The sequence below is a fragment of the Rhinolophus sinicus genome, chromosome 9, assembly GCF_057876585.1.
Source record: "Rhinolophus sinicus isolate RSI-liver-muscle chromosome 9, RSI-T2T, whole genome shotgun sequence".
NCBI lineage: Eukaryota > Metazoa > Chordata > Mammalia > Chiroptera > Rhinolophidae > Rhinolophus > Rhinolophus sinicus.
In genome coordinates, this window is record NC_142509.1 from 17,378,994 (window position 1) to 17,399,908 (window position 20,915).

The 20,915-nt window shown below is 57.3% G+C and overlaps 2 protein-coding genes across 7 annotated transcripts in view; one reads left to right on the forward strand and one right to left on the reverse strand.

Annotated features, from left to right (window-relative positions):
• MED15 (mediator complex subunit 15) overlaps positions 1-14,016 on the forward strand; it is a 59,263-nt gene extending 45,247 nt beyond the window's left edge. For 3 of the 4 annotated variants that reach the window (XM_074321771.2, XM_074321772.2, XM_074321774.2), the window contains 10 exons: positions 3,893-4,012; positions 8,954-9,090; positions 9,187-9,314; positions 9,543-9,677; positions 9,761-9,824; positions 10,831-10,897; positions 11,366-11,526; positions 11,604-11,770; positions 12,255-12,353; positions 13,053-14,016. In XM_074321771.2, the coding sequence (XP_074177872.1) occupies positions 3,893-4,012; positions 8,954-9,090; positions 9,187-9,314; positions 9,543-9,677; positions 9,761-9,824; positions 10,831-10,897; positions 11,366-11,526; positions 11,604-11,770; positions 12,255-12,353; positions 13,053-13,189 (1,215 nt within the window). In that variant the 3' untranslated portion in view covers positions 13,190-14,016. The remainder of the gene's footprint in view (positions 1-3,892; positions 4,013-8,953; positions 9,091-9,186; positions 9,315-9,542; positions 9,678-9,760; positions 9,825-10,830; positions 10,898-11,365; positions 11,527-11,603; positions 11,771-12,254; positions 12,354-13,052) is intronic. The other variant, XM_074321773.2, reaches the window with a different exon arrangement.
• Positions 14,017-20,332, reverse strand: CCDC74B (coiled-coil domain containing 74B). Of its 3 annotated transcripts, none has more exons than XM_088800881.1 (8): positions 19,954-20,332; positions 18,701-18,745; positions 17,519-17,578; positions 16,417-16,579; positions 15,568-15,790; positions 15,395-15,474; positions 15,258-15,314; positions 14,017-14,208 (listed from the first exon to the last, which is right to left on the reverse strand). In XM_088800881.1, the coding sequence occupies exons 1-8, from the start codon at positions 20,210-20,212 to the stop codon at positions 14,145-14,147; spliced, it is 951 nt and encodes a 316-aa protein (XP_088657007.1). In that variant the 5' UTR covers positions 20,213-20,332; the 3' UTR covers positions 14,017-14,144. The 3 variants fall into 3 exon arrangements, with proteins under 3 accessions (XP_088657007.1, XP_019565700.2, XP_088657006.1); XM_019710141.3 differs by lacking the exon at positions 14,017-14,208 and adding an exon at positions 14,764-15,129 and having other exon boundaries at positions 15,568-15,757; XM_088800880.1 differs by lacking the exon at positions 14,017-14,208 and adding an exon at positions 14,764-15,129 and having other exon boundaries at positions 19,954-20,329.
• Between the last annotated feature and the right edge of the window lie 583 nt (positions 20,333-20,915).

Genomic DNA, 20,915 nt, shown 5'->3' on the forward strand with positions numbered 1-20,915 from the left:
CTGGCAGCAGAGGGAATGTTCGTGAAGCCCAGGCGTGCAGAGTGCACGTTTGTGCTGTGTCTCTCGGCCCAGATGTAGTACCTCTCGGTCCTCTGCCTTTGGTCTGCTGGTTCATCTCTGGGCTCACAGCAGGCAGTGCCATTTCACAGAGACCAGTTTGCCGGCCTTGCTGCATTGTTCTAGCAGCAGTGGGGCCCCTGGGGTGCAACAAACCCTCCTTGGGGATCTCTGGATTCACAGCCTGCCTTTGCAACCTGGGTTGGCGCAGTGGACAAGACTAAGCTAGAGGTACTCTGACCCAAAAACTTAAACAAATATGTGGTGACTATAGAAGCGGGGAAGGTGAGAGAAGTATATATAAGGGAAATATTTCAGAGCGGGAAAAACAGTTTGGCATCTTTTCTCTCCAGTTTTCACAGTTGATCGATGTCATAAGATACACATAGGACTTTGTGTGTGGCTTCTTTTTCTTGTCGTGTTACAGTAGAAGTAAAATGTTCTCCTGTAATTAAAATTTCTCAGCATTGTTTTATGTATAGTAATCCTCTTATGAATGTATCCCGCTGTCCTGTTCTTGGATTTTGAGGTTATTTCCAGTTTTTTGGATTTTGAGGTTATTTCCAGTTTTTTGCTGTTAACCAGGGATGTGTGTCCTGATGCATGGCTGGGTTTTGGATTGTTTCCTGATACTTCCCAGGAGTGAGTCACTGGGTCACTGTGAGGCCCTCAAATGGTATCAGCCAGTCATCTGCCAGGAGTTTAAAGATGCAGGGTAGGACTCCTGTGTGGTACCCATGCATTTGACATTAGGACACAGTGGGGGCAGGCACTGGTTCTGTGAAAGAAGTGCTGGGATTGGCAGGCCTGAGCTGGCAGCCCTCTGTGCCTGGTCTCTCAAGTCTTACCCCCTCAGAGCAGAAAAGAGGTGCCTTGTCAAATGCTCGGCATTTGTGGCCTGATGGGTGGCCACAGGGCACTCACCCAGGGGCTCAGTTTGTGGTTGTGGTGTTCCGGGAAAATTGGTGTGCCCTGTTCTGGATGTGTCTGGCTCTCAAGTTTGACGTTACTCATGCAGATGAGAGAGCTGACATCACTGTCACCTCAGTAGGATTTACTAGGGTGCAGTAGGATAGCTGCACCAACTTCTCTTTCTCCCCTAAATTTTATTATATCTGTGACTGCAGATAAAACTGGAACCGAATGTGTCTCCATTTCCAAACAGTCCCTATGCTTTTGTCTTTTAACATTCTATTCTTTTAGTGTATGGAAACCTAACTATAATTCACAAGTTACAAGGAATGATCATCAAAGGCCCTTCCCTGATGCGCCATCCTGCGTGGATGCCCCTCCCTTCTGGGCCCTCCTGCCCCGTGTTCTTGTAGGAGCCAGGCCCACAGCCTTTGGGATGGAGCTTGAATTCCTTCCTGGGTGGATGTGTATTGGGAGGTAGAGAAATGTAGCCACTCGGGAGAATGATTTGCTGGGTGGTCGCTGCCTGGCTCATCTGATCCAGTAAACACTACTGCTGTGTTTTCATTAGAATTCGTGGTTAAAAGAAAATGAGCTTTCGCTCCCAGGAGTTCTCAGTTCTCTGAGGAAACCAGTCTGTAGCAAATTAGATTTAAGCTTTCATTCCTTCTTTTTGTTTCTTCCTGGAAAAAATTTGCATGTCTCTCATACCACCTGACTTCCTTCCAGGCCTTTCTCTCTCTGGAAGGAGCACTGCTGAGTGGCCACTGGGATCAGATGAGCTCCTCCAAGTGCTGTGCAGCCCTGGTTGTAAATGGAAACTGTTCACTGTTTCCCCCCACCCCCGACCATGGGCTGATTGCTGAACCCAGGAGAGAGTTAGTTGCTTTCAGCCCCACCCTGGGTGCGGGAAGTGGGCCTCTGGGGGAGGAGGTGTGTTTCCCCAAGGATTCCTGTCCTCACACCCCCACCAACGTCCCATTTTGTGTCCGATGGGCTGGTGAGTGGTGGACTCTTCAGGACCGTGCTCGCGTTTTGGTAGACACCAGAATGGCTTCCTCACCACCCACCCACAGCTAGTCCTTCTGTTAGAGTGGCTGCAGGAACTAATGCTCCCCAGCCCTGCCCGAGGGCTGCTCCATTCTTGCAGCTGTTGGGAGGTTCAGGTTGGAATCTGCTCCTGCTTGTGACACTCCCGGCTTGCAGTGCCTGCTGCATGCGACCCGTGGGTGTGAGAGTGGGTGGGATCATGCTAGTGATGCCAGAGGTCTCAGTGCAAGCCAGGCCTTGACCCACACTAGTGCCGCCTTGATGCTTCCAGAAGTGTATGTTGATGATGAGAGTGGTCCCAGCACATGCTGGAATTCTGGAGTCATCTTGTATGCTTAGGGACAGAACTGACCCATGTCCTCACGAGTATAAGGCTTCAGGCGGAATCCCAGGCTTCCCTTGCCCACCTCTCCTTGATCTTAGTTGTACAGCAGTTGCCCAGGAGAGACTCAAAGGCCTGGAAGAGGAGGATGGTTTGAGTTCAGGCCCTCCAGGCGTTTTCGTCGGGCAGTGAACTACTGGGAAGGAAAGGTGCTATGAGCCAGCTTACCTAGGTTCTTCCTCTGTCTTAGTGATGGCCAACTTATCCTCGTCGCCAGCTTTGGTGGAGTGTAGTCTTTCAGAGTCTGTCCCAGGAGCCTGGTCTCCCAGAAACACCACCCGAGATCTTGAGGTCTGGCCTTGAAGGCTCTGTGGGTGCGTCAGCAGATCAGAGGTTTGTTGAAGAAGTGCGGCCAACAGAATAGAAAGTTCTGCAGGCAGCATTCTTGGCAGTTCCTCCACAAGGTGTGATACAAAATTACAGTGAATGTTTAAATAAAAAAAAATTATTACAGTAAAAGACACATTGCCATTAATCCCCCTCAGAATACTCCTCCTCACTTCGAACACACTTACCCCATCATTCTTGCCACTTTCTGAAGCAGTTCTGGAAGTCGTCTTTCGTGAGTGTCTTTAGTTGCGCTGTTGTAGCTGCCTCGATGTCCTGAATCAATTCAAAACGTTTACCTTTCATGGTCATTTTTACTTTGGGGAAGAGTCAGAGGTTGCACAGTAACCAGGTCCGGTGAATAAGGTGGATGAGGACACACCGTAATGTTTTTATTTGACAGAAATTGCCGTCTACCAGAAGTGATGTGTGACATGGAGCCTTTCTGTTGTGATCACAAAATATGGTGAATGCTGCTGCTGAGTGCCATCCAATGGAAAGGCAGGGATCTTAAATATGGGAAGCAGCATATCGAACCTCAGTAACAGTGTGTGACAAGTTTCACCTTGTTCGGTGCAGTCAGTTGGGTGTGAGCTACGATTAAGAGAAGGTGCATTTTAAAACGTGCTGTAAATCATCCTCCATCATGTGTGACGCTCCATGTCACCCATTGCTCCTGGTATACAGCAATTGCTGTAAAATAAAAACATTATGGTGTGTCCTCATCCACCTTATTCCCTGGATCTGGCACCGTGTGACTTCTGGCTCTTCCCCCAAGTCAAAACGATTCAGGACATCGAGGCAGCCATGACAGCGCAACTAAAGACACTCACAAAAGAGGACTTCCAGAACTGCTTCAGAAAGTGGCAAGAACAATAGGATAAGTGTGTTCGAAGCGAGGGCGGGTGTTTTGAGGGGGCTTAATGGCAATATGTCTTTTACTGTAATACAGGTTTTTTATTTAAACATTCACCATATTGTTTGATCACACCTCGTAGATTCCCGATGCGTGGATGAGCCTCAGTGCGGTGGGCTTGACCCCCTCAGGCTGCCCCTAGTCCCGTGGGCACTCCTTGTCCTGGAGGCTGCACACCCCTCTCCACTTGCCCGTGCACTGCGTTTCTTTGTTGCGATCACCTTGTCTGTTGTCCCTCTGTCCTCAAGATGATCGCCGCAGCCTTGGCCCAAGGCGGGATGCAAGTAAGAACCCGGTTCCCGCCCACCACTGCCGTGTCTGCCGTCCCGTCAAGCTCCATCCCTTTGGGCGGACAGCCCTCAGCACAGGTATTTACGGGGTAGCACCCAGGGCCCCCGGGAAGCTCGGGGTCCTCTGAGCGCCTTTGTGAGGCCACTAATCTTGGTGACTTCCTTCACAGTGGCTCTCAGAGTGCCTAACCAAGCTTACATGAGGCCATACCCAGCTTGTGTCTCTTGAGGGGATGTGAGTAAAATATCTGGGCTTGTTTTCATTTTAATATTTTGGATAGTTGACGTTTCCATTTTCTGGAGAAGGTGAGAACAAAATACCTTTTAAAATTTTTAGTATTTTTACATAGTAATGCTGCTGTCATTTTCATGGTAAAATAAAACAGAAGCTGAGCAAATAGTTTGACTTTCTAGGGCTATGCTGTCTATTACTGTAGTTATTAGCCATACATGGCTATTTACATTTAAATTAATTAAAGTTAAATCGAACTGAAAATCCAGTTCCTCAAGTTGCATTTAGTTGAAATTAAATTCTATTTCAAGTGCCTGGTAGCCCCAGGGAAGCTAGTAACTCATACTGGACAGCACAGGTTGTCTCACAAGTCAGTCCGCGGGGGTGAGAAGTTCTGTTGGACCATGCTGTTCTAGAGTTTACTGTGCAGAGTGTAGAACTTATTATCCACACCCCCCTTCTAGGTTGATAGACTTGTGTGTACATTACACTTTTTCAAGGATATGAATTTCTGCTTCTCTATTATATTACAAAATTTGGAATTCTTCTTTGGTGTATTCATTTGTTTAACAAATAGTCATGTGCGTTCTGTGGGCCAGGCACTGGACTAAGATTTAGAGAATAAAACGCAGATGAGGTTCACTTATCTTACAGGTTTTCTTTTTTAGTGGGTTTGTTGTGAAAGCCTCAGATTTGCCAAAACTTTAAAATTAATTTCCTGTTGTAAGGGAGATGCGTCTCTAACCCTAGCAGACGGTAGCCCCTGCCCTTCCCCACCGTTTCCAAAGTTCACCCCCCACCCCCAACCCCATACGCATGGCCAGACACGCTCTGAGCATTCGGTTCCCATAGGGCTGGTTCCAGAATTGGTGTGCAGCTGCTTTTGTGTCAGTGCCTTTCTAATCCAGTCCCGTCTGAGAAAAGATAACTTATTCCAGAAATGTGTCATTAAAACGTAGCCAGGAGTCGCCCCTGCTGTCCCAACAAGGGACCCACCTGAACTCTCAGCAGCCGGCACCTGTGGACCTCGGCACATCCACATGGCGTGTCATGTGGCTACTGTCTGCCCCCAGCCACCTGCACGTAACCCTCATTGGGAAGTGCTTTCTGCAGGTGCCTGTCTGGTTTGTTCTTTCCTTTGGCAACAAACTGGGTCCAGGAAAACAGGCAGAATAGAAAGTCAGCTCTTCCATCAGCCCTTCTTGAAACAGGGCTCCCTGTCTCCCCCTCTCTTCCAATCCCTGTTCCTGGGATGTGTCCCGTGGCTGCATCTTTGTGCTGTGCCTGGGATGCTTCACAGACCTGAATGACAGTGACCAAGCAGGATTCTGTGCCGGGCACATGCAGGACATAGTGCCCAGTATGGGAGTCCAGAGGCGACATGGGTTTCTGTCCCAGTGCTCCCTTGGTGGGTGTAAGCAGGTGGCACCACAGTGGGGACCCATAGTCCACTTTGCTCTGGAGAGTGACTCCTGGGGACACATCATGTCCAGGGGTCCAGGCGCTCAGGGCAGTTCGAGGGCTCTCCAGCAGGTGCAGGCGGGCCCCAGAGGGCTGGAGTGCGCGGTGCCACTAGCACTTCCTGTGGTTTCTTCGAAGCACGAGGCTCCCCAGACCAGCCTTACTGCCCTGTGGCCCCTCCGCCTTCCTGCCTCTGGTTGCTTCCCCTTTGCATGCTCTCTGCATCCACCCTGCCTTCCATCCTGCTTCCTGCAGACCCCCGTTCCACTTGTCCTTGTTCCCCCAGGAAGCAGAGGGCGCCCCTGGACTCCCCTGCTAGCCATGTGACCTTGAGCAAGTCACTTCCTTCTGAGCTCCCACTTCCTGCCTGTGATGTGCAGGTCACTGCGTTTGGGGCCCTTGGCAGGCTCCCTCCCTGGGAGGTGCAGCGTCCGTGTCCTGTGGCTTTGTTAGTAGCATGACAGACACACCCATGCCTGTGGCAGAATGTGCCGGAGAGGTGAAAGACAGCTGGAGCACAGTTCTCCCTGGTGGGCTCGCCACAGGATGGAGGGAGCATAGCCATCTTGTTCTCTTCAGTCCAGAGGCTGCCGGACCCGACATGGACCTGAAGACCAGGCTAGTGTCTCGTTAGCTGCTGCTTTAGGCCACTGCTTTCTTGACGTGGGCCTTTGGGTGGCTGCTTCCCATCTCAGGTGTGTCGTTGGTGACTCAGGATTTGTGAGGCCTGGGAGCCCTGGGCTGCCTGGCACTGATGCCCCGAGAGGTGTCCTGAAGGCCTGTGAGGGGAATGTTTGTTGCCAACGGGAACTGTGCGTTTTTCCAGAGGGGCTGTCAGATGCAGAGATCTGGATTGGATGTCGGAGGCCAAGGGGTTTCTCTTAGCAGCCTTGTGAGTGGTGGCCACAGTGGCCAGTGGGGTAGAGCCTAGGGCTGGACACGAAAGGTGGGCTTGGGGAAGAGGCAGAAGCACGGGCTCCTCTCCCAGCCTGGGTGGGCTGCTCTTCACTGTCTTAGACCCTCTGTCTCATGCCTGGGGCAGCTGTGCGCGTTCAGTGGCTCCGTGGACCCCAAAAGCAGAAGGGGTAGACAGACTATTTCCCTGTGGTCTGAGTGCTGAGGGTGCCTCTTAAAGTACAGCTTCAGACGTTCAGGTGGGAAGTGAACTGTGAAGAGACCTTCCCACTGCAGTGGCCTCATGCCAGCAGGTGCCACTCCTTCAGAGAAGCACCAGCTTTAGGCTACAGACAAGAGCTGAACACGTTCTAGAAGGGACAGCTGCTTGAACAGAGGCTGAGTCACCTCTCTGGGACAGGCGGGGGCGGGGGTGGGGAGTGAGGCCCAGGTGGTCAGGGACCCAGGAGAGGAGGTTTGACCTGCGAACAGGAAGAGGGCGAGGCAAGAGGCAGCTGCAAGGTTTACAGGACAGAGAGTGGCAGCAGGTTGGGGTCAGGGAAAGGGGCACAGCGGGCAGGTGAGGAGCAGGGCTTTACAGGAAGGGTGCCCATGCCTGACTGGCCGGCTGGGCCCAGAGTGGGGCCCCAGGGCCTTTGCTTCACCTCCTTCGCACCATATGTGGTTCTGTTTGGATTTTCTGAGGCGAGCTGTTCACCTTCCTAGTCCTGGGAGTTGAGTAGATTCTAGAACATAGTTTCCAGTGCAGAGGCCATGAGGTCCCAGGACTCAGTGCACCCAGGTACCGTGAAGGTGTGTCCTGCACAGGGGAAGCTGCTGCACTTGGTTCAGCTCAGCAAACTAAGCCGCCCCAGGCCCATTCGTGCCCTTGCTGATGTCAGTGTGAGACACTCGGAACCATTTTGCTCCCTCGAGCTCGCTCGCTCCAGCTCCTCCACTCCTGGCTCAGGGCCTGGTCACAAGGGGTGGGAACAGCCCATTCCAGTCGGGTTTGGTGCCTCTCTGACCCAGCCATGTTAGAAGTGTCTGATGTGGGCTCTGTGCCCCCTGCAGCTCCGCTCCATCCCGCACACTCGGTGGGAGGGGAAGGACGTTTCCCTTCAGGAGTTTGTCCAGGCAGTATGGGGGGGAAAGGGCGGAGCCTTGTGCCCACCCCTGCCCAGCCAGTGGAGTAAGCGGCGAGGAGGGTGGCATCCTGTTTTCCTGGGCTCCTCCCTGACATGAACACTGGAAAGCAGCAGCCCAGCGCCACGCAGAGGGTGTGTGGGAGAGAGGTGGAAGGCCGTGGCCCCAGATGGCGTTGGTGTCCAGCGTGCCCTGGGAGGCGGACTGTAGAACCAGACGGTCCAGGAGGTGGGGGTGTGAGCTGGGCTCCAGGAAGCAGCCTCTGAGGGGGTGCTCAGCCTGCAGGGGGTTGACTAGGCAGTGGAAGAAGCCACTGCCAGGCCTCGGGAACGCTGAGGCTGGAAGGGCCTTTGGGGTGATCCCAGTGTGGTGAGGGGTCGGGCCTTTGTGCCACCCTCGCTGGGCACTGGCTGAGGCAGCTGTCTGCTGGGTTCATTCCAGGGGAGTCTGGACCCCCAGGGCTGGCAGGCAGCCGTCTCCCCACAGCTGTCCTCACCATCCAGAACTGCCCTCTTGAGCTTCTGTGGAGAATGGTTGTTTTACACATCCTTGTCCCTGATTCCTGGTCGGTGTGGCTTCATCCTGTGGAGTTCATTGACCCCGCTGTGTCCTCAGTGAGGACCGCAGGGAGCAGGGTGAGCCCCGGCTCTGCAGACAGCGAACCGGCTTTTGACAATGACGCCGAGCCGCTCAGCTCTCTCAGCAGAGTCTGCAGGTCCAGGTGGAGGAGCCCTAAGCCAGGCATGCTGGTGAGGGCTGGCATAGGGGCCACTTTGCTCCCATTAAGGCAAGACGCAGCCTGCCCTTGTGGCCAAGGTGCTAAGGGGACTCGTGGAAGCACGCGGGAAGATGGCCCCACCCATCAGAGCGGGGCCCGCAGAGGAGAGTTCACAGCCCGGGGGAGGCCAGGCAATGCCACCCGAGGCCGTCAGCCTTCCTCGGACCCCTGCTCCGCAGGCTCCCACACCCGTGAAGCAGGCACGTGGGGATGTCTGTCCCAGCACAGAAGGCCCAGTCTCCATGCGTCTCCCCACCGTGGAGCAAGGGCTCCCCAGCCCAGTCTTTCTGCCAGCACCTTGGTCACTGTGTGTGTGTGTGCGTGTGTGCGTGCCCACGGGGTGCGGCTTGTGCTGGTGTCAGTAGTTGAGAAGCAGGGCATCAAAGAAAGACAAGGGTGTGGAGTGAGGCTGGAGAGAGAAGGGGCTGTGTGCGCAGGTGGGTGCTCAGGCATGGGCGGCTGGGAGCGAGAGTGGAAGGCGAGCCGGCTGAGCCCCCTCCACTTCCAGGTCAGCCAGAGCAGCCACACCATGCTGTCCTCGCCGTCGCCCAGCCAGCAAGTGCAGACCCCTCAGTCGATGCCCCCTCCCCCGCAGCCGTCCCCGCAGCCCGGCCAGCCCAGCTCGCAGCCCAACTCCAACGTCAGGTAGGCCTGGCCAGGGTGCCCCTCCCTGCCTGGCTCACAGCGAGGCCCTGTCTGGTGCCCACGCTCACAGACATGCTCCCTTTCCATTTGCTGCAGCTCCGGCCCTGCCCCGTCCCCCAGTAGCTTCCTGCCCAGCCCCTCACCACAGCCCTCCCAGAGTCCTGTGACGGCACGCACCCCGCAGAACTTCAGCGTCCCCTCCCCGGGACCTTTAAACACCCCTGGTAAGTAGGGCCTGGGACGGCACATCCCGAGGCCCAGAGCCTGTTGTGTCGCCCACACGTAGCCCTGGGAGTTGAGGCGCTGAGGGTCACCCGCTCATCCTCCCGAGGTCTTGGCTTAGAAGGGGGTGAGTGACTTTGTACCCCTGAGAGCTCGAGCGCCCGACCTTGAGGGTTTGCCGAGAGCAGGGCCCGTGGGCTGGGCTGCGCTCACCAGGCTGTGTCCCACAGTGAACCCCAGCTCGGTCATGAGCCCAGCAGGCTCCAGCCAGGCCGAGGAGCAGCAGTACCTGGACAAGCTGAAGCAGCTGTCCAAGTACATCGAGCCCCTGCGGCGCATGATCAACAAGATCGACAAGAACGAAGGTAGGGGCGGGGCGAGGCCAGGGGGGCCAGGGGGGCCCCGCGGACCCCCAGGCTGTGTCTTAGCGTCCCCTCCTCTGTTCCAGACAGAAAAAAGGACCTGAGTAAGATGAAGAGCCTCCTGGACATCCTGACAGACCCCTCCAAGCGGTGAGCTTTGTCCTCTGGCCCCTGCGGGAAGCGTGGTGCTGTGCCCACAGCTCGTAGACGGTCCCTGGGTGCTTGGTCGGCCCAGCCTAGGGTGGGCACTTGGTAACGATGTGAAGTTTAGAGAGGGGGTTCCGGGGCTCACCTTAGTTGTGTCTGCTGGGGCTCCAGGCCCCCACCCCCTGCCTTGGCCAGCACACAGCCTCTGCCCTGCTCTGGGCTGCTGCTGGGGCCCTCACACCTCCACCCTGTGGCTGTCAGCTGTGTCTCATTGGGCCTTTGGCCGGGTCTGAGCCTGCAGTGGCCCTCATGAATGCAGCTGGCTGACACAGGCCTCAGTCTGACCTTCAGCCCTGCCTCTGACTTGCCCGTGGCCTTGAGCAAGCAACTGGGTCTCAGTTACCCCATCTGCAGAGGGGGTAGCTGCGACTCACATGCGTTAGTTGTGAAAATGAAAGAAGACGGTGCTTTAAGAAGCATTGGAGCACCAGATTCTTGGCATAGCACACATGCCCCTTCCCTGGCCCTGAGGCTGCTGTCAGCACCAGAGTTTGGCCAGTGCCACAGAACTGTGCATATGGACTGGCCTTGGGTTACTTTCCCTGGCTCAAGCTGTGCTCTTTCTAGAAGGTCTTCCCTGTTTCCCTTATCTGGAAAGAGTGCTAGATACTGTGGAATGGGCCTTCTTGGGTTGACCCTTTGTTGAGGTTATAGGACCAGGGTGGGCGGGGTTTGGCCTCCGTCCTGCCCCTTGACCGAGAATGCATACGCCTTGTTCTGCCGACCAGGACTGGGCAGCTCCTGGGGATGGGACCACCTTGCCTTAGACTCTGCGTCTGGGAATAGCTGGTCAACTGGCTGGGGTTCCTGTGGAAGGTTCCAGTGGCTGAGGCCTGGGGGCTGGCTCTTTCCAGTGGGGGCCAGATGGATAGTGGTTGGGATCAGACATGAGAACTGCTGGTTCCCCGTCCTCTAGATGGAGGCTCAGCCATGTGGCCTCTCCCCACAGGTGCCCCCTGAAAACTCTGCAGAAGTGTGAGATTGCCCTGGAGAAACTCAAGAATGATATGGCGGTGGTGAGTAGGGCGCTGTGGCCTGGCGATGTTTGCAGGGCTGCAGGCATCTCTGGGAAGGTCAGGGCGCATCGGCCTGTGACCCCGACCCACGGTCTGGGAGCAGCCTTCATGGCCAGAGTGGGCAGAGCGCCTTACTGCTTAGCCTGGGGCCTTGCCCAGAGGCTTCTTCCAGGTCGGTCTGCTGTGGGTGCTGGGGATGTGGAAGAAATCGCCCTCTGGCTCTGGCCTGTGGGTGTTTCCCCCGGGCTTGTAGATGTTCCTCCAAGCTGCCCCCGCCATCCTGCCTCCACCTGCCCAGCCAGGCCAGGCCCCAGGCAGAGGGGACTTGGGGAGAATGTGTCCAGGATTGTCCATCTTTCTCTGCATGGGGTGGGGAAGCCTCGGGAAGTCTGGCTGTGAGGATGATGGCCTTGGGGTCTGGGGAGCCTCCCCAAGAGTGGGCTACTGACCCCGCCCATTCTTTCCCAGCCCACGCCCCCACCACCCCCAGTACCGCCAACGAAACAGCAGTACCTGTGTCAGCCACTCCTGGATGCCGTCCTAGCCAACATCCGCTCGCCTGTCTTCAACCATTCCCTGTACCGAACATTCGTGCCAGCCATGACAGCCATCCATGGCCCACCCATCACGTATGTACAGCCTCGCGGGGGGTGGTGGGCCACGGGCCACAGCCCAGCCAGGTGGTCACCACAGCCGTCTCCTGCAGGGCACCGGTGGTATGCGCCCGGAAGCGCAAGTTTGAAGAGGATGAGCGGCAGAGTATCCCCAATGTGCTGCAGGGGGAGGTGGCCAGATTAGACCCCAAGTTCCTGGTGAACTTGGACCCTTCCCACTGCAGTAACAACGGCACTGTGCACCTGATATGCAAGCTGGGTGAGTACCCAGGGGTGATGGGGCTGGGCACGGTGAGCTCAGCACTGCAGCCCCAGTGCCCTGCCTGGGCCCATCGGGGGGTCGGGGGCGCAAAGCTTCCTGGCCACACCTCAGAACCGGCCCAGCCCAGGACTGTGCCCTCCAGTCTGATGTGCGCTCGGCCTCCCACAGACAAGCGCACCCACAGTCCTTTTGCCCTCAGAAGCCTGCCCACGTTGTCCTCCTCGACCTTCACATACCTGGCCCAGGACATGTACCAAGAGCCGGCCAGGAGCCCATGCCCTCTCACCTCTCCCGTGTGCCAGGGAAGCCCCTCCCTCCCGTCCAGCTGTGGCCCTGCTTGCCTGAGGCCCTGGGGAGATGTGGAAACCCGAGTCCGAGCAACCTCCAGGCTTTGCAGGCTCACCAGAATCTCCTGGGGTGTTCAGAGCAGGGCTGTGGGGTGGGGCCGGTGGGGTCACAGGTGCAGCCTCTTGTGTTGCAGATGACAAGGATCTCCCTAGCGTGCCACCGCTGGAGCTCAGTGTGCCCGCTGACTACCCTGCCCAGAGCCCACTGTGGATTGACCGGCAGTGGCAGTACGGTGGGTGAGCCGAGAGGACAGCTGTGGGAAGGCCTCACGGCTGCTGCCTGGGGACCCAGGGCAGGCGGGGGTCAGCCCTGGGCAACCAGGGTTTCCTCCATGTGCCCCCCTCAAGCTGAGGCCCCTCCGTCTCCTCCTCTGGCTCCCCCTTGTGGACAAGAGCGGGTTGCCCAGAAATCACTGCAAAAACAAGTGTCTCAGCCCCCATTGTCCATTTGCCTGCCCTGCAGCTCCAGGGCAGCCATAGGCAGTGGGTGATGAGTGAGCAGACCCAGCCGTTCCAGTGGCCCCTGTGGCCTCTGCAAGGTTGACATGGGGTCACAGGAGCTTGGGCTCATGGGGACCCATCTGGGTGACATGGCTGCAAGACAGGCCCAGAGAGCTTCACTGATGGGGACAGTCCCCCTGAAGCTCCAGCCTGACTCATGGAGGACTAGCACTGGTCCCTGAGGGAAAGCCCTGGGCCAGGTCCATTTACGTTCTAGTTCTCTGATGACATGCGGGCCCAGGAGAGCCTGCTGGCCACCAGTGGTGTGGGAGGTGGCATCCCAGGTGGCCGTGGCTAGGTGAAGTGCCCCAGACGCCAGCCCTGGGCCTGAGAGGGCGGTTGCTGCACCCCCCTTCCCCCCCCCCCCACCCAGGGTGGCTTGTGTGGGCCGAGGTCCAGGCACAGTGCTCAAGGCCACTGCTCTGTTGCAGACGCCAACCCCTTCCTGCAGTCGGTGCACCGATGCATGACCTCGAGGCTGCTGCAGCTCCCCGACAAGCACTCGGTTACGGCCCTGCTCAACACCTGGGCGCAGAGCATCCACCAAGCCTGCCTGTCGGCCGCCTAGCTGCCACCTCTGCAGCTTCTCGGGACCACGGGCTCAGCGGCAGCCTTGTCGGGGCCGTAGAGGACACAAGCCTCGCCTTGTGTTGGACCTTTCTAGGTGTCGGCTCTCTTAGAGAGCTGGGCTTAGGTTAGCTTCTCTGCTTTTATCTTCTGCCTTGGGGACCTACCAGACATTTTCCCACACTTGTTCTGGAGTGGGACAGGTGACTACAGAGCTGGCTACGTCGGCGGTGAACACAGGAGTTCCTCCAGGGAGGTGGACGTGCCCCTGGACCTACGCTCCTCAGGCCCCTGTCCCCGTGGCCTCTGTAGGGCCCGTGTCCTTCCTTAGCAGGTGGGGGAGAAGTCAGGCCCCGTGAGAGCCCCTGGTGCGTGTGCCAGAAAGCACTCTCCCCGTTTCTGTAGGGAAACGTGGAGAACATCGGAAACCCTTAAAACACACAGAATTCTCTGATCACAGTTGGGTTCAGACCGTGCCACTGTTGGCATATGGGGCACCAGCTGCATCTCAGAGGAAAGTCTGGCCTATGGGTGGCTGCAAGTCCCCACCACCAGCTGGACCTCAAACCTCACAGCATTCTCCCATTAAGCCCTGGGGGCAGCAGGGAGCAGAGGTGCCAGGGGGACCCTGTCCCTGGCACAGGGCACACTAGTTGGGCCTACTCATGGGTCAGGTGCCATACTCGGGACCTGACGTCCTCAGAGCCACTCCAGAGAGTGAGGGCTCCCTGGTGGCATCAGCCGGCCCTCTGGTGACGAGAGGTCCCCCTTTTGTATATGCACTACCATGTCATCCGTGATTCTTATAATAAATTTATTATTCCCGTGTTGGTCATGAACTTGTCACTGTGCCCCACGCCCTGTGAGTCCAGGGCCCACTGTTCAGAGATGCTGTCGAGGCTGAGCCAGGTCCCCGCCTTGGAGGCGGCGATGGATGCCCAGACCTTAGTTCACCCTCATCTGACTGCTGGGGCCTCATCGTGCTTCACCCCCATGTTTCTGGCAGAGTTCCAACAGGAACTTGGAAAAGCGGAAAGAGGCAAAGATTAGCTCTGAGGACGCAGCCAGTGTGGGCAGGACGCTCCTGTCCGGTGACGTTCAGTGCTGACTCAGTGGGCCATACGCATGAGACGCACCACGAAGCTGCTGTTCTGACATTTGAGGGGAGTGACACAAGGCCCTCACTGGGTGGGGCCATCACAGGGCGGGGCCCCAGTGCCCTGGAGAGGACCACTTTTTGTGGCCATGGCTCTCCACAAGAGGAAGGTAGGCTCGGCGGGGTGGCGCATCAGCTCTGTCCGTGTGGACACAGGCTGTCACTGAAGCAGGAGGATGGTGTCCTGTCCTCAGGAGTGTCTGGTCAGGCAGCTGACCCTGAGTTCTTTGTGCTTGGAAGGCAGCCCCCGGCCCAGCCAGGGGCCGGGACAGCCTGGGCTCCAAGAAGAGAGCGCTGCTATGTCTAAGTTTGTTTTTTAGGGCAGCTGCCAGGCTCCTCCCCACCAATTAGAAGGAGCAGAACTAGGGGCCCTTCTGGGGCAGTGACACCTGACAGCCAGCAGGGACTATACTCAGAACTGGAAGAAATGAGCTTTATTTCATCTTCAACAGGGGGGGTAATACCTACATCATGGTTTTGTGTAAAGGCAGAAGAGCAAAATACTGAGCAAGAAAACAGTGTCTCAGTTCTGAGACCAATGACTTTATCTGCCGTGAGTTTGGTTTATGTGGAATTAGAATTCTTTTGGAATGCTACCTAGGGAGGGTGAGTGTCTCCAGCTATGGTTGGGGCTGCACAGGGGCGCTCAGAGCACAGAGCGGTGTAGCCGCCGGCTCTGCACAACCTGCAGCCTTTTCCGCCTCTCGGCAAAGTTACTCTTCAGGGTCTGCTTCAGCGCGGGCAGGATGGCACGCTCTGCCATGGGCATTGGACTCAGGATCAGGCTGGCGGGGGCAGAGGGTGGGCAGTGGAGCAGTGGCCGCCAGCACAGCCCGGAGCCAGGGCCTGCTCTGCTGCACCCAGCCCCCCCTCATTGTGGGCGCCCCACCCTCCCTGTGCCCCTGAGACTCACCATTTCTTCGAGATGCCCTTGGTGGGAACCTTGGGGAGCTGCATGGTCTCCTGGTCCCTGGTGAAGGAAGAGAGTCAGCAGTGAGCCCCACGTGACTAGACCTGCCACGTTGGGGTGAGGGCACCCCAAGCACTAACTTGGGAGAATTGGGTCCAGCCTCCTCCGGGGCAGCCTTAGGCCTCTTGGTCCCCTCTAGGACAGACTTGAGGTGCTGCAGCTGAAAGGCAGGAAGAAGAGGCACGGTGGCCGAGGCTGCAGAAGCACCTGGGCCGCCCCTCCCCTACCCCACCCCCCACTGCCCAAGCCTCACCTCTTGGGCCTGCAGGAGATTGGCGTTCCACAGCTGGCGGATGACCACCTCACACTGCTGAAACGAGGTGGGCTTGCGCAAGTTGGCAGGCAGGCTCATCAAGGAGTGTGCCCCTGTCACCTGCTTGCCCTTGTGCTGGCTGCCCGCCACCGAGGTGGACTCTGGATTAAAGGGCTCCACTTCTTCATCTCTGAAACGGTCATTGCAGCAGCCCAGAGGTGGCCTGCCAGGTGTAAGCACCCACCACCTCAGGCAGCGCCCTCACCCATGTGAGGCCGGTGTAGGGAAGGGCGGCATTGACAAGCCTTCTTGGTGGCCTGGCTGTCTTCTGCTGACCAGGGTGCTCCAGGCACCAGGTGGGGGTCTCTGGGGCCAGCTGTGAGTTGGGCCCATCCCCCCCCAAGGTGCACCGAGGCTCAGATGTGGTTCCAGCTGTCCTGGCCCCAAACCGGGAATCTAAGGCCTATGCAGAGAAGCAGGAGCCTGCCCCGCTGACCACTACCCGGAAGGCTCAAAGTCCAGGCTCACTGCTGCTTGCCAGGGAAGTCCCAGAAATGGGGTGTCCCCAGAGCCTCGTCCTGCTCTGTCCTGCTGACTCTGCCAAAGGCCAAGTGAGTTTTCCAGGGTGGAACCTGGAAACCTGATTCACTGTTCTCAGTGAAAAGCAAACTCAGTTCGAGGCTAGATTCTTTGAGGAAATGGTTTATGGGCTGCTACTGGCCCTCTTGTAGGCTCAGATCAATACAGGGACCCTGCGGGACCCCCAGCTTGGTTCACTCTGGAGGCTGTCCCATTTAGAAGGCAAAGCGATGGGCTGATTCCAGGGTGTGAACCTACTAAATGCCTTACTTGGCCGGCCCTTGTGTCCCTGAGGCTTTGTCCAGCTTGCTGCTGTGAAGCAGGGCAGCAACCGGGGCCTCCTCTTCCAGTTCCGCCTTCTGGGCAATGTCAGCTTTCGAGTCTTGCTTCTTGAAGGAGCTGGGCTGGGGTCTAGCCTTGCCTTGAGAGTTGGCTATAGGTCAGACCCAGACAGGGCCAGTCACTGCGGGCGTCAAGCGCCGGTGCCCAAGTCCTCCAGCTTGGCTGTGTGCACCCAAGGAGCCCTGCCCCCTGCCTCAGTTTCCTCCTGGTAAAGGGGAGATGGTAACAGAGCCTCCTGCTGGGAAACATGAATGAGGGTCAGGATGAAGCCTGTGGGAATTCCTACTGAAAGCTCTGACACACCTGAAACCAGCCAGTCTCCTCCCAGGGCTCGGGAAATCCTAGGGGTGGTGGTAGCCCCACAAGCTATTCCCAGGCTCTGAAGCAGCACCTCGTTTGGGGCAAAATGAAACTGAACGAGAGGTCTGGACCCAGCCCGCACAGGTTTACTTCCCAAGGATGAGGCCCATGGCCCGCCTAGGTCCTGCTTAGAAAGGGCAGGGGCCGCTCCTGGTCAGGATGCCTGACCTCAGGGAGGTAGACTGGGGACAAGAGGCTCCCGGCTCCCCTCCTGCTGCAAAGCGCACCACAAGCCCGGGCTCCATAGGCAGGGCCACGCCACCTGCATCCTGCTTGCTTTGCAGGGATTCGACAAGGCCACTTAGGGAGGCTTAGGGGGCACTCAGGGCTCCTCTGTCGGTGAATCTGACTGCCCCCCACACCGCCCCAGGGTGGGCTTGCCGTGGGACCTCGTGCTCCCAGTGACAACACACTCTACAGCCAGGCCCACCCGGCTGTCGCAGCTTCCCTCCAGCCGTCCCAAGGTCCCATCCCACCCAGCCTCAGCCTCCTGCTTTCAGTTCACCACACCCTCCTTGGCCCCATAACCCCCAAGTCCATGGGGCCTGGCAAAGGCACTCCCCCAAGGGCTGCCTGGCAGAGGACCACGAAGGGCTTTTAGGCCCCAGGCCCCAGTGAGGCACATGCCCCTCCCCCAACCCTGAGCACATGGGGGGCGCTGCACGCTCACCTGACACCGTTGAATTCGAGACAGACTTGATTGACTGAAAGCTGGAATTGGAGATGCTGCCTGTGGGGGAATGCATAGGAGTCACCCCAACATGGCAGCAGTGACGCTTCCACCCCAGCTTCTCCAGAGGCTTCTGCACATCTGCCGTGGGTGAGGGGCCAGGCCCACCCGTGCCTGCCACCTGGCCTTGCAGGCCCCGACTGTCATTCACGCAGAGCCCTCCCCAATCCTGGTGAGGCCGCCCCAGACCTAGCCAGTGTCAGAGGAAGCCGAGGCTGTAGGAAAGGTGGTTTCCAGAGGGCCATCCAAAAAGCTGGGGGGTGGGACCTTAGAAGCAGCAGGTCCTGAAGCAGCAGACCCTTTCCCAATGTCCCTTCAGGGAACCCGTCACACTGCAGGACTGGGACTGCTAAACAGGCCTCCCTGTGTGCCCAAGATGGCTAGCTCGCTATAGCTACTCTGTCCCACCAGAGAAGGGCCCCCACCATCCCATCTCTGTGTCCCCCAGGAAGGGAGAGCCCTGGGCACCCCCCAGACAGGGACATTCCAGGCTGGCACCACTCTGTCCACCTGGCCCAAACGTTAACAGGGAGAACAAGCCCAAGATTCAACCTGGGCGTCCCTGGGCTGGGCTGGCAGACAAGCAAGGTGAGTGGGCCACAGATGAGGGCCTCAGACAAGTGGCTGCAGGTCTCTGCTTCTGCGCTTCCTTCCCCCAGGCCCCACTGTCGCTGCAGAGATAGCAGGGAGGCTCTGAGGGAGGCGTGTGCCCAGAGCCACAGGGCTAGGGCTGTGCTGGGGGCTGTGCTGGGGGCTGTGCTGGGCTCCCCGGCGTTTCAGAGGGAACCTGCGGCCAGCCAGAGCAGCAAGCCAAATAAAAGTAGTAGGGTAGTGCGGCTGGGGGAGGGCAGGGGGAGGCTCTGGGCAGCCCCCACCCCCAGCTGCTCTGCCCACTGACCCTACTGCACAGACCTCAGGCCATGGGTTCCCCTGGAGTGGTACCTGCTGTGTCTGTCACCCAGACCATGACTGGGGTCAGTGGCGTCTGTCCAGGTCCCCCAGGACCCCTCCCTACTGGGACAGTTCGTGGGCCAGTGCAGCTCGGTGGGCACAGGCAGTCTTGGAGGGGCTGCTCTTAACAGCAGTTAACCTCCCATCAGGCACTGAGGTTCTCAGTCTCACCTTTTTTCTGCGGCTTCTGATTCATTATTAGCTTGTAATGGAGATCTGAAAGCAAGCATATGCTCTCATCATTTTCAAAGCCATAGCCATTTTGAGAGAAGCTGGCTTGCCCTACCAATTCCCTCCCTGTTGAGCCCCGGAGAGACCTCATGACCTTGGCTGCCCGGACATTGACCCATGGGCCAAGCCTTTGCCTGGGGCACCCTCGGGCTGGGAATGCATCTGGCTGTTCCCTGAGCTAAAGCCCCTGCTTCAGAGCCCTGCCTGAAGTCCCACCCTTTGTCCATGACACCTACAGGGTACCCTCTGCCAGGTGGGGGGCCTGATTCTAGGGGTGCAGGGGAGAGTCAGGATGGCCCAGGTCTCCAGGAGCCCCTGGCCAGGGATGAGCAGATGCAGTCAGTGCAACAACCAAAGGATGCCCAAGATGCGGGCTGGAAACATCCAGCCTGGGCATCAGGGAGGGACTGGGGTGAGACTCAAGAAGACATGGGGAGGGGAGGGTCCTGACATAATGGATACCCAATAATGCAGTACTTGGCACTCCAGCTAGAGGCAGCAGGAGAGTGACAGTGAAAGGAGGGGAGTGAAAAACCCAGATGTGTAGGCGAAGAGCTGTAGCTAAAGCATGAGGAAGGCCAGAGAGAGGAGCAGGGTCCCCCGTGGAGGCCTCAAGTTCCGCTTTAGGCCTGGCCTATGGGGGTGAGGAGACAGGTGGGGTATAAAGTTAGGAAGGGAGGTCTTCCCTGAGAAGACTCAAGGGCACAGGGCCAGAGGTGTATGGGGCCCAGGGATCCTTCTGGGGCAACATGGCTGCCCTTCATCTGGGCGTGCTCAGTGTGTGGAATTTAATTGAGCTGCATACTCCTAACTTTAGGGGTGTTATGTTTTACTTCAATAAAAAGTTTGTTTTAGAAAGAAGGCGGGCCGGCCCTGCACACAGGAGACAGCTGGCTGGATGACGGTGGGAAATGATGCAGCCAGACCAGTCCTGGCCAGATGGGCAGATGGCCAGCAAGGCACCTGCCATGAGGACCAGGGGTTTTGGGCCTGGGGAAGGAGCGCAGGCCCCCGTCGCAGGACCCGGGGTGAAGCTTGCTGCCCTGTGTCCTCCCTAAACTCTGCGTGTTCTGGAGTCCACGCGCTGTATCTGTGCTGAAGGCCCTGGGAAGGTACCCGGGAGGCAGGGTCTGCGCCTCTCTCAGGCCCCGCCAGGGGAGGCGCCCCGCCCCGACCCCACCGCCCGGACTGACCCTTATTCTCCCGCTTCAGGTGCTCAATCTCCTCGTGGAGCTTGGCCAGCGTCTCCGAGTGCTGCTGTTGCAGGAACTGCAGGCTCTTCTCCAGGTCCAGGACCCGCTTCTGCGTCTCGCTGAGCCCGAGGTGCGCGCCATGCGGCCCCGGGTGCTGGAGGACCGCGGGTGGGCGCTGGCGCGAGCGCAAGGCGCCCCGGACGCCCGAAGTCCCAGAGCTAGAGGGCCGGTGCCCGGCCGCCACCCCTACGATGCTCATGGAGCCGCTGCCGCCGTATCTCCTGCCGCCGCCGCGAATCCACTCTGTGGCCCGGCTGCCCTGGCCTGAGCCGCGTCGCCAAGGAAACGGGCGCGACCGAGGGGGCGGGGCGTGAATAGTCAGGTCCTGGGCGCCCGAGGGGCGTGGTGTGCGGGTGGGGGCGGGGCCTGGGGCCTTGTTCTGCCTGGGTGAGTGTTCCCTGACTTAAAAAGGCATCCTTCTGGCTTAATTAAACGTCAGATAATCCTCTGCCTTTACAGTAAGCTTTAATTTTTATTTTTGTTTGTTGTCTTTTAATAGTTCACTTTTTAAATAGATGATTCGATTACAAATTAAAAACAGTAAATCAGTAGAGAAAATTGACAAAACCGAAAGGTGGTTCTTTGAAAAGATCAATAAAATTGATAAACTTCTAGCCAAGATAACTAAGAAAACAGAGAAAAGACACAAATCACTAACATCAGAAATGAAAGGGAGGCCACCACTACTGAACTCATGAACATGAAAAGGACAATAAAGGAATATTATGAACAACTCTATGCCCACACATTTGAAAACCTAGATGAAATGGATCGATTCCTTGAAAGACACATCTACCAAAACTCCTAAGTAGGTAATGTGAATAGGCATATATCTGTTAGAGAAACTGAATCAATAATTAATAACCAGGATGATGGTAAAGAAAAATCTCAGCATGGCTATT